The sequence below is a fragment of the Mauremys mutica genome, chromosome 3, assembly GCF_020497125.1.
Source record: "Mauremys mutica isolate MM-2020 ecotype Southern chromosome 3, ASM2049712v1, whole genome shotgun sequence".
Classification (NCBI taxonomy): domain Eukaryota; kingdom Metazoa; phylum Chordata; order Testudines; family Geoemydidae; genus Mauremys; species Mauremys mutica.
Window position 1 is genome coordinate 173,691,985 of NC_059074.1, and position 12,031 is coordinate 173,704,015.

General features: G+C 42.2%; 1 protein-coding gene across 2 annotated transcripts in view; it reads left to right on the plus strand.

Annotated features, from left to right (window-relative positions):
• CAMKMT (calmodulin-lysine N-methyltransferase) overlaps positions 1-12,031 on the plus strand; it is a 360,994-nt gene that overhangs the window by 1,518 nt on the left and 347,445 nt on the right. For both annotated transcript variants that reach the window (XM_045008965.1, XM_045008966.1), the window contains exon 2: positions 11,728-11,900. In XM_045008965.1, the coding sequence (XP_044864900.1) occupies positions 11,728-11,900 (173 nt within the window). The remainder of the gene's footprint in view (positions 1-11,727; positions 11,901-12,031) is intronic.

Below are 12,031 nucleotides of genomic sequence, written 5' to 3' on the forward strand. Positions count from 1 at the left end.
CTATAGCAACATGCTTCACCTGAGAGCCACAAAATGCTGTGCAATCACTTAGCTTGTTTTCACAACATTTTGGTGTGGTATATTTGCAATGACTGGGGAACTGCAGAGCTATTGCAAGCTGTGACTATTCAAATGAGTGGAATGTTAAAAATGGCACTGAAATACAAACAGTGAAACCCTTCACCATAAACTGAGAAACTCTTAAAAATTAACTTTCAGTTAATCTGTAGTGGTGGACCAATGGACATTAGTGCGTAGTGCCCATTCCTGCAGGCAGCCCCAACTTCATTGGGGCTCTGCACAGATGCCAGTGTCTGCCCATGCAGAGCAGATTGCAAGCTCAGGGCCTTAGGCAGCAACAGTTCTGAGCAAATGGGAACTAATGCCTCAAAATAGTATATGTACTATTAACTGGCATTTCTATTTTTCTATTAATTGTTACTGATTTTTCATAAAGAGACAAAAATGGTAAATGATCTACAGCTTGTATGTTTTCAAATACTGTATCCTGGGCTTGCCAATGGAATTATGGAATTGTGCAATTTTACAGATTGTCAAAGCTGCAAGATCAGAAAATACTGCATAGACATAATGTGTTAGAGTGGGTGTAACAGTAATAAAATAGGAAAAGACATACAAAAATAGGGAGAGGAGGGAAGGAGGTGATGAGGGTTGGGGAGGAGAGGAAAAAAGGAGAGGTTAGGTGGAATGGAAAGGACTTTTCATCCTAAAGGATCACTCAGTGCTTTCCTATACATTAAAGGTAATCAGTGTTGCAAATTCTCATGAAAGAAATAATATGAATAGATGAGAATGTCAGTGTGTGTTTGTTTGTTTTTTTTGTAAAAGCAGGTTTCTAGTCCTCATGATTGTGGAGAAAAATTTGAAAACGTGACTTAAATGTTTCCTAGAGGCTCAAAACCCAGAAGACAAATAAAAACAACCTAAAATATATGATTTTTAAAAAAGTATCATGATCTCTAAACAAATCTCATGATTTTTGGGTACCCGAATCGTAATTTTTGAACTCTTAAAGTGGATAATTAACAAAGTCTCACGATACTCCTGACGTAGATGAGCCTTATGGTTAAACGGACACTTGTCGCATTAAAACTCACACTTATCTTTGAAAATATTTTGTGTATTATTGTTGCATGTGATGCCTAATGCATTTAGCTATGTGCAGGCAGACTCCTGCACTTGCATGGAGCCCTATTGAAGTCTATGGGCTCAGAGGGTCAGCCTGTGAGGAACCAGTTGTTTTGGGATAGGGACCCAAGATTGCTACTGTATAACTGAAAGGCATTAGAGAAAGAGAGGGGTTTTTGGTATTATCTTTCATTTTGTTTAATCTGTGCATTTGACAACACCTTATGTATAGTCAATTTCCATCTCTGTATATACAAGTAGAGCCCAGTCCTGCAAACACTTTAAGATGTGTCTAACACACATGAATAATGCCACTGAGTTCAGTAGGACTGCTCACATAGGTAATGTTAAGGACAAGGTTAAGTGTTTGTAGGTCTGGGGCCGAAGTGTAAAATTACTTATGTTTAAGGGTTTGCAAGATTGAGCTTAGTTGAACAAGCAGTCCCATTGTGTTCAATGGCATTACTTTTGTGCCTAAAGTTAAGCATATGCATAAGTGTTTGCAGGATTGGGGCCTAAAGGCAGTATGGGTGGGATCAACAAAGGTACTTAGGTGCCTAAACTCCAGACTTAAGGGCCTAAATCCCAGTTTTGTCTCCACTGCAATCTACAAAACTGCAGCTGAATCCTGTAGGTATCCAAATCCACTTGGCCCCTAAGTTTTCAGAATAAAAGTTCATTAGCACCTATGTTTCTGGCTCTGGGCATGCATACTGCTGCCTCACTCTAGGAACTGAGATGCCCACCTTGCTGTCTACGCCCCAGAGCAATTCACAAGCCAGGGGTAGATAGACATTCAGCTCTCTACATTGCATGCAGGGTCTGATCTAGTTAGTAGGTGTGCTCAGAGGTCACCTACCAGATCAGGTCCCATTCAAAATCTGGTCAGAGAGGAGACGGTTAGAGCATTTGCCTGGGTGTGGGACATGCAGGTTCAATTCTCCCCTCTCTGCTAAAGGAGGGGAAAGGATTTAAATAGGGGTCTCCTACTTCTCAGCACAGGTGCTTGAACCACTGATCTCTCTCTCTCTCTCTTTGTGTCTCTGTCTTGGAAGTGGATTTTACACCTGATGTAGCCTACCTCTTCTTCAAGATCACTGTCATGCCAGAGCAAGCCAGTCTTCCACCTCACTGGTAAATGGCTTGGCATCACCAAAGTGGACAACGGGAAAGCGGTGTTTTGAAGCAATGCTTACATTCTGCTCTCCACCAAAATTTGAATTGTCACACAGGCTGTGTCTACACCAATCTTTTTTTCTTAAAATTTCCCGCTGCTGCTGCTGCTTGCTTCCATGAATTCAGCTCCACTCAGGGCAGCAGTAAAAAGAGTGGCAGCAGCCACCAACACCTTCCAGTATTTCAGAGTGAAGTAAATTCACAGATTTTAAATCAAGAAAGAGAAGTTATGAGATAATGTAGTCTGACTCATAATACAGGCCATAGAACTTTACCCAGGAATCCCTGCACTGAACCTAAAAACTTGTGGTTTAACTAGGTATATCTTCTGGAAAGACATCCAATTTTAATTTAAAGAGTTCAAGTGTTGAAGAATTTACCACACCTTTGCTAAAACTCTTCCTGTGGTTATTTAATCCTCAGTGTTAAAAATCTGCACATAATTATTTTAGAGCCCCAAGGTAATTGAAAAGTCTTCACATCATTTCTTTAATTTCACATCCGTTCTAATTTATGAAAGGTTCATTTTTTTTAGCTCAGTTCTCCCTTTATTTCCTTTGTCAATTATCTGAATGTTTTCCCTACTAGTACGTGCTTGGTGGATGATGGTCACTGTTTGCTTCCTCTCCTAAATTACAGCAGAACTTCTGTCCAGAAGAGTGGAACTAGTGCAGGAGAAAAGCAATATTAAGGCCCTGATCTTGCAAATATTTACACTAGAGGTGGAATTCACAAAGGCGGTTTAAACACCTAACTACCCCTCAGGGTGCCTAAGTCCAACATTTAGACCAGTGGTTGGCAACCTTTCAGAAGTGGTGTGCTGAGCCTTCATTTATTCACTCAGATTTAAGGTTTCGTGTGCCACTAATACATTTTAACGTTTTTAGAGGGTCTCTTTCAATAAGTCTATAATATATAACTAAACTATTGTTGTAAGTAAAGTACATAAGATTTAAAAAATGTTTAAGAAGCTTCATTTAAAATTAAATTAAAATCCCGCGGCGCCCCCCCCCCCCCCCCCGGACCGCTGGCCAGGACCTGGGCAGTGTGAGTTCTTCGGCACGCGTGCCATAGGTTGCCTACCCCTGATTTTAGACAATGCTGGTATTCACAAAACCCTCGCTCAGCTGTCGCCTAAAGGTAGGCACCTAAAGTCATGAGGTGCTTGAGTTTCTGCCTTTAAATTTCCCCCCTGCAGGATTCATAAACTAGGCATTCCCCGGCTATCTAGCCTTCAGGACTCAAGCTGGTATATGCGCTTAGAGTATGCCTATATCCATGTGAGAGGATGAGGAGGAGATGGTGCCACTCCCATCCCCCTGATACCTTTAGCCAGTGGTTACTGCACTCAGTTTGTGGGAGACTTCGGTTCAGTTTCCCTCATTGCCTTATATAGAACAAGCATTTGAATTTGGGTCTCCCATCACCCAGGAGAGTGCCCTAACCCCTGGGCTATAGAGTATGCTGGGGTGGGTCTTTTTGAATCTCTCCTTTTGAAGCTCTTCCACTGTATATAAATGATTAAATATTAATTGGGCCAGAGAGAGGGAGTGACTATATAGCCTCATGGTTTGGGCACTCAGACTGGAGACTCATGCTCCAGCTTCTCTGCTCCAATGAATCTATAGTTATTTATACACAATACAACAGCTCCAACAGATTCAGAGATATCACTACTACCATGTTTCTTGAAAAACCAGTCACCTGGCTTAGGCACCTAACAACAGGAGGGGGTTCAAGGCTGTGAATCCCATATGGAGATAGGTGCTTCTCTCTGGCCTGGAATTAGGTGCTTAAGTCTTTTTGAGGGTGGCACTTAGGGCACGCAGATCTGCAGCATTTTTGTTGGCTATCTTAGGCAGTTCCCTGCTCAGCATGCTGGCTTTTGTGAATCCCATTAGGTGCCTAACTCTCCCCATGCATTGAATAGGGAGTCTGGGAGCCTAACTCAGGGTTGTGAATTCCATTAGGTGCCAGGGAGTCTGAATCCTCTAGTGCAGAGGTCCCCAAACTGTGGGGCGAGCTCCCATAGCAGGGTGTGGAGAACGTTTGGAGCGGAGGTCAGCAGGCTCAGGCCAGTCCCCTGGAGGTGGGAGTGGGGAGCGGAGACGGATGTCCACCCAGTCCTGCCTCCAGCTTTGCTTCAGGCCTAGCCCCTGCTCCTGGCCCCGTCCACAGCTTCCATGTGACTTCGCTGCTGGCCCCCACCACGGCTCAGCTACAGCTCCACCCCTGCCTCTGCCTCCTTGCCCCCTGACTGCAGTCTGGAGGTGGGGCAGGGCTGGGAGCGGAGCCACACCTGGCCGTGGGCCCAGCTGCCAGTCTCCACTACAGCTTGGTTGTGGCTCGGCCCCTGGCCACGGCTCCGTCCCTGCTCCCGGCCCCAGACCCACTCCCAGTGTGGCACCAGCCTCGGCCCCCTTAACCCTGTCTGTGTTATCCTGCCCGGGAGCCATGGCCCCACTCCTGGGTGGGGGTGGGGCACAGACAGAGGTAAGGGGGAGGCGCAACCCTGAAAAGTTTGGGGACCCCTGCTCTAGTGAATCCCTCCCAAGGTTCTTCATTTAAAACATGTGAGTAGTTCAGTTGACTTCAGTGTGATTAGTCAGCTGTCTAAAATTATACATCTGCATAGGTGTTAGTAGGATTGGGGTCTTAATTTTAACTTTTTTTTAATGTGTAATTTTGATTTCCCCTAATTTGGAGCAGTGGCCCTGGAAAGACTGCCCATATGATAGTATTGTGTTATGGATATGTTTGGTTTACTGTGAGATTCTCTGTTGTTGTCCTTTTAAGTTAAGACAAGAGGGAATGCCAAACGGGGCTAATATGTCACAGTAATTACTGCCACACTACAATTCTGAGCATTTGTTCAGTTTGTTCATGGTAATTATTGTTCTAGTGTTATACCTCCTCAGTTTTGGAAGTTTTTGTATGGGGAAGGTTTGGTTGGTTCAATGAGCAAACCTGCCAGCTGGAGGAGCCTTTAGTCTGTTTTTACCCTCCCCTCCCACAACAAACACAGAAAACAGCCAACCCTCCCCTGCCTCCATTCAGTTTTATTGGACAAAATTCCTATAATTATAATTTATGTTAAAGAAGGAGATCCATAATAGGAAATTCAGACTTACAGGTAAGAAAATCAAATCTGTAAATTCCTTTTGCAGTAAATTATGTTGGCTGGCACTACACACAGAAATATTTCCTTTAATTTGTTTTAATTGTACTGCCTGTTAATTGTGTCATGTTCCCGCTTAAAACACAAAAAACTGCAGAGAACGCAGCAGCAGTGTCTGGGGTGATGCATTTCTGTGTGTGAGGGGAGAAGGCTTATGTTCCCTCCTCAACCTGTATCTATCTGTGACCTTTTCCTCTGCAGATTTCTTGCTTCTTCATGTTCTTTATTAGTTCTTCTATAAGTTTTACATGGTCCAATGAACAAAGATCAATTTAATCTTACTGGTCCATCTGAAGAAAAAATCTGTTCTGCACTCTTTACCAATAATGTTCAGATAAATCCATGAATCACAGAGAGCGAGATGGGGACAACCTTCCTTCATATTCTCCTTAAACAAAGCATTTTGAGCAGTGGTTCTCAGATGGCATCTGCAAACCGGTTTCAGGGGAGCCCCGATGCCCCCAATGGGACTGGAGCTCCTCTCCCCCCGCCATGCAAACCCTGTATCGGTAGCCAATAGTGGTACTTCTACAATACAGGTAAACTCAGGAGAAGGTGATGTCCAGATTGGCCAACAGACCATTTTTTACAATCATGTGGATTATGTTTGAACAGCTGCGAACCCCCAGGGTATACCTGGCTCTCTACATGCCCAAGCAGTGCCTCCCACATCTTCACTGCTATTTATGCCCATGCTAGCTAGGAGTGCAGTGTCTGAACTATACATGCTACCGTAAGTGTAGACATAATTTAAATGAGTGTCAGACATTTTCAAACATAGTCTACCTGGTTGCAAAAAATGGTCTTTCTCCACTGCTGCAGCCTTTCACTACCATACGTTGCATTATCTCAGTGTCTGAAGGACAGAGCAGTTCATCTTGGAAAGAATGGTCTGATTTAACATAGGGGGGAAAGGAAAGCGTCTTCATTTTTGTTCTTAGTCTAAAACAGTGGTTTATAATTAAGGCTATGTTTTAGTTACGGGTATTTTTAGTAAAAGTTGTGGACAGGTCACAGGCAGTAAACAAAAATTCATGGCCCATGACCTGTCCATGACTTTTACTATATATCCCTGACAAAAACTTGGGCTGGGGGGCCGTGGGTACTCTGGGGGTGGGGGCAGGCCAGGGGCTCCTCAGGTGCTGGGGTTGTGTGGCCCAGGACCCGTGCTGGTAGGAGGGAGGTTGTGGATGGTGGTGTGTGGCCCGGACCCATGCTGGGGGTGGGGGCGGGCGGTGGCACGGCCTGGGATCCGTGCTGGGCGGGGGAGAGTTGGCAGGGCTGGCAGGTTCCCTACCCACCTCTGACCGGCATGTCCCTGCAGCTTGTGGGGGGAGGGGCGGCTAGGGGGGCGCCGTGCGCTGCTCCCGCCACAAGCGCTGGCTCTGTAGCTCCCATTGGCCGGGAATTGCAGCCAATGGGAGCTGCAGGGGTGGCACTTGCGGGCGCAGGCAGCATGCAGAGCCCCCTAGCTCTTCCGCCTAGGAGCTGCAGGGACATGCTGGTAGGAGACAGGTAAAGAGGCCCCTCCCCCCGAGGTAAGCACTGTCCCGCACCCCAACTCCCTCCCTCAACCCTGAGCCGCCTCCCACACCCAAACTGCTGCTGCTGGCCGCTGCAGAAGTCACGGAGGTCACAGAATCCATTATTTCTGTGATAGACATGCAGCCTTACTTATAACCAAACAGAACACCATTCTTCAGGACTGAATTGTCTTAGCACAGAGCAGTAGGGAGAAAGTTGTGGTTTCCCACTAATCCCAAACTGGGAGCTAGCTGTCACTAATGGTCTCTCTTCAGTCTGTCAGGATTTCCTCAGTTGTTTGCAGTGGTGGTGTAGCCATGTCGGTCTCAGGATATTAGAGAGACAAGGTGGGTGAGGTAATATCTTTTACTGGACCAACTTGTTGGTGAGAAAGACAAGCTTTTGAGCTTACATAAGAGTTCTGTAAGCTCAAAAGTTGGTCCAATAAAAGATACTGCCTCACCCAGCTTCTCTCTTCAGGATTTCCTCATTAATTTTCGTATCATGCTGTTTAATGTATGATGACAGGCTATGATGGATGGTATTAAACTTGAATTTATCATGGATGTGGCCCTGATTTGAGAAAATACCCAAGACCAGGTTGGGTGATGCTGCAGGGCCTTTACTGGCCCATATCTTGCATGTCCAGTAAATGATCCCTTCAAATGCTTCAATTATTGCACTGTGTCAGATATTTCTTTTAGGAGGAGGTTGTAGCAAGGTAGGTCCAGGAGCATTGGATCCTCTTTAGCCCTGTGAATTTGGTTTAGGTTTGTGTATGGGTGAAACTGCCTCAGTGCTGTTGTTTGATAGACTCCGTTTGGTGATGGAGGGAGATATTGGATGTTCCAGTGATTCTTTTAGATCTGACCACTGTCTTTGATAGCATCCATTATGAGGTGACGTTGGCAACCAGGGGACACTAGCAGGAGTAGATGGAGTTATTCAGTTATTTTCATTCGAAGAGATCCTACGGAGCAGTTGTGGGCAGCTGCTCATCTACTCGGAGGACTGTGTTATGGTGCATTCCATCGGACTCAGTTCTGTCACCACTTACGTTCATGGTGTGAAGTTGTTGTGAGAATTAATGAGGAGAAGAGATTGATGAAAAATAATTAGGCACTGTGTTAGAAAAATGCAACAAAATTAATCAAACATGTTGATGAATATTATTTAATCAGGTCTAGTGAGGCATTATGAATTGCATTTTCTTTAGTATGGGGGTGTCACTCCACTCTATATTTCCATCTGGTCCAGTTGGTTTGGTTGAGCAACTTTCCCAGGAGTTAACCCAGCATAGCTCTTAAGTGACATAGACTTCAGCTTAAGCATGGTATTGGACTGATGCCCTGGGAATATTAGGTCTTGGATGAAGTCTAGTTGGGTGAAAACTCAGTTTGAATGAGACGGAGGTTACTTAGAGTGGTGGGGCATGCCGGCAATTTGTCATTAGTTTCTCCTGTTTCTGGATGCCTACATAGCAGATGTGGCCAGGATTGCACTTGGCCAGCGGTCTGTCACCATTTATGTTGGCTACAAAGCTTTAGATAAAGCTATTCATAGCTTTGTTACCTTTGGATTGGATTACTTTATGCATTCTATATGGGCTACACCTGAAGACCTCCAGAAGATTCAACTAGTGCAGAATATGGCTCACTTGATTCGTGGTGCATCTAGGAAGGAAATATTTGTTCCTGTCCTGTGTAGTATGCAGTGGCCTCCAATCTCTTACAAGGTGAAATACAGGGTGGTGTTTAAAACATAGAAAGCCCATACTGAGGGTTGTTTTTGTCTGCTGAGCTGAGGTACCGCTCTTCTTGTGTGATGGAGATAGAGAGGGTTGAAGTTGTTTCAATTTTGCAAGGCTCAAAATAGAACATTTTTCAAAAATTTCCAAGAATTATTTTGAAAAGTTGGAATTTTTGTTTATCCCCTTATTCCCCTTCTTTCCTTTTCAATAAAACCACATTTTTTCAATGGAAAAATTTTGACTAGATCTAGCTGAGGCGGATGAGATCAGCTGAGGTACTCATGCAAAGATTCTCATTTTCCCTATCAGCCTGCTTGAGAGGAATCTTTTGATCTGCAAGGCTTGTGTGTTCTCTGGGTCTTTTTAAGGAAAGGTAGAGTAAATAAGGCATTAGGGGCAGTGGTGTTGTAGTCGGGTGGGACTCAGGATATTAGAGAGACAAAGTGGGTGAGGTAATATCTTTTACTGGATCAATTTCTGCTTGAAGTTGGTCCAATAAAAGATATTACCTCACTCACCCCTCTCTCTCTCAGGAGTTAGGGGGAAGTATTAACTTGAAATCAGTCAGTGTTTTAAAAAAAATTAAAACTAGTTTTAAGTACTACACTTGTCCTTATGTCCCCCTGCCAATTTTTGCGGAGTTTACAATAATTTTCTATTTTATAAAATGTTTTTATCTGTCTTGTTCTTGTGTGAAAGACTCACACAGACAAAAAGGGGAAAATGACTTCCTGACTAAACCGGGAAACAGGAAACTAACTATAAACAAAATGTTGTCAAATCCACAGAGTAAACATACTAAAAAATTACTTTCTGCAATCTCAGGTTAGTTATTCTAACGATAAATATTTTAAAAAGAAGTCTCATTTTTTTTAAACTTGTCACTTAAGTACAATTTTTTTGTTCATTCATATGATTGGATGAGTAATTTCATGATTTATTTTGTAAGAATTTTGTTTTATTATATATGCACCCAGAAGCATATGTTTTTAGTTTGACATAAATGAGATTTATTATTGTAGCCTTTTTTTCAGTGGTCATTTTAAAAGCCATATTACTTAAACTGTTTCCAGCCAAATTTTAAGCGTTTATCCACTTTCTACAGTGGAGTAATCAAATATAGATTATAGCTCTGGATCAACTTTTTTCTTTCTTGTATTTGTCCGTTTCCTTAGTGACCATTTCTCATTTGCTTTGCTCTACAGAGTGCTAGTTATATTATTCCTGGGGAGGGTATTAATTTAGAATGTCATTATATGGTAAGTAAGTGAGCCTTGAAGTTCACTTGGAGGGCATCATGAAAACAGAGAAGACTGTCTTTTTTCAAAATGTTATCATAACTAGTTCTAGATAGCTTTGTTTTTGTCTACAGTTATACAATAGCGATACTATATCTTTGTGACTTGTAACACAATTTTGATGCTTCCAGGAGTTGACTTAAGAAAAGAAACCTGGAGTCTTTTGAAAAATACATGGGTGAAATATAACAATACCTTATGTTCTCCCTCTAGTCTACATTTTCTTTAATTACTTCCAGATTCTTAAAAAATCTGTCCTTCCATTGTGTTTTTGATTTTCAGAGTTCTGCTTGATTTTAGTTCCAGTTTGATGAGAAGGCACAATTTATCGTTAAAAAATGTCTTCAAGAAGTGGGTGTTCAGCTAGCTTAGAGAATGTACTTTACAGAATGATTAGAGGAAAGGATATGTCTCTGTAGACCAAAGAATGGAAAGCAGAGCAGTGTTTTCATACTGTTTTCTCATTTTGTTAGTAATGGTTTGCTTTTGCTTTCCCAGAAAATCTAGACTTTTCTGAAAACCAGTCTTGACAGTTTTCTTTAGCTGTTAAGCTGTTCTGATTATTTTTTCTCTTTAAGTATTACACACTGTTACCTCATATGAAGAAGGTATTAACACTGATAAAGTAAAATTTATGTTTTAATTCTACTGTCTCATTTGTGGCAGCCTTCACACTCCGTTTATGTTTTAGAGCAGGCACATCTGTATTGGGAAAACTGGGATCTGTAATTTGCTGATGAACTTCCCCAGTCTTTGTCAGTAAAAGCGGTAGAAGCTGTAGTGTAGACAGTGCACTACCAACTAGTGTCCTCAGTGCATCATTAGACAATGCTATTGTAAAAATGCCTGCAGCCTGACACTGCTGCATCTTATAACATTGCGTAACAGGTTAAGATACACCAATGGAGAATTGTTGGTCCATATTTTTCCTACTATAGACAAGCCCAATGAGCAAGATTTCACTACAACGTTCTGCAGAAGATTATTGACTTAGTTGAGGTGTGTGTTATCATTTTACTTTGTGTAGTTCTAGTCTAAAAATTCAGCATATAAAAATGGCACCTGATTACAGCCAAATAATAGAACTGTTGAGTATTCAGAGCAATATCCATTTACTTTGGTAAATTAATATACTTTTTTCTTCTTTCCCCCCTTTTTGCTCCTTTTCCACTTGTTTATTAAGTTCCATTTAATTCCATTTATAGGAATTTATTTATAGCTGTGGAAACCCTTTGAAGGCAGTGTATTGCTCAGAAGTCACTCAAGGCAGAATTTGGTCTGTAAAAGATTTTGTAACAGTGATGATGTGGGAAAAGGAAAGGACCCAATTTGACTTTCAGATCCCAGGATGAGTTTCCTCAACTGGCAGTTAGAAAAGCAATCTTTGTTTATTTGTAAAGTGACCACATTTGCTTTGGAAGTATTGAAACATCATATACTCAGCATCCCACTAAAACTGCCATATTTGCAGTCTCTTTTCAGTGCTGAAGAACCAGACTGCAGTGCTGCCTTGCTCTTGCTTTGCATTTTAAGACCAATTGTACTGTTTGCTGCTTAGCTATTCCCATTGATTCCAGACTTACCTCTCCAGATTGGATATTTTCTTGTGAGTTGTATATTTAAACTTTAACACTTTATTCTTAATTTCAAAGGTTCTGAAGAAAAAACACTTGGAGGATGTGCATCTTCGACAAGCATCTATAAGAAGGTTTGCATCGTTCAATCTCTTTTCAGCAGAAGCCTGCAAAAGGATTACAGAAGAGGAAACTGGGACTTGGGTTCAATACACAAGTGTCTTTTATCCTGAGTATAGTGTCTCTTTAAGGTAACTGTCATTCCAGTTTTAAGATTCAAGTACTTCTCAACTCTTGCACAGGAATCAAATCTAAAACTCATGCTTTATTCTACCAATATTTATGTGTATCTAGAAATAGTTTACTTGTAAACTGTGTAAGA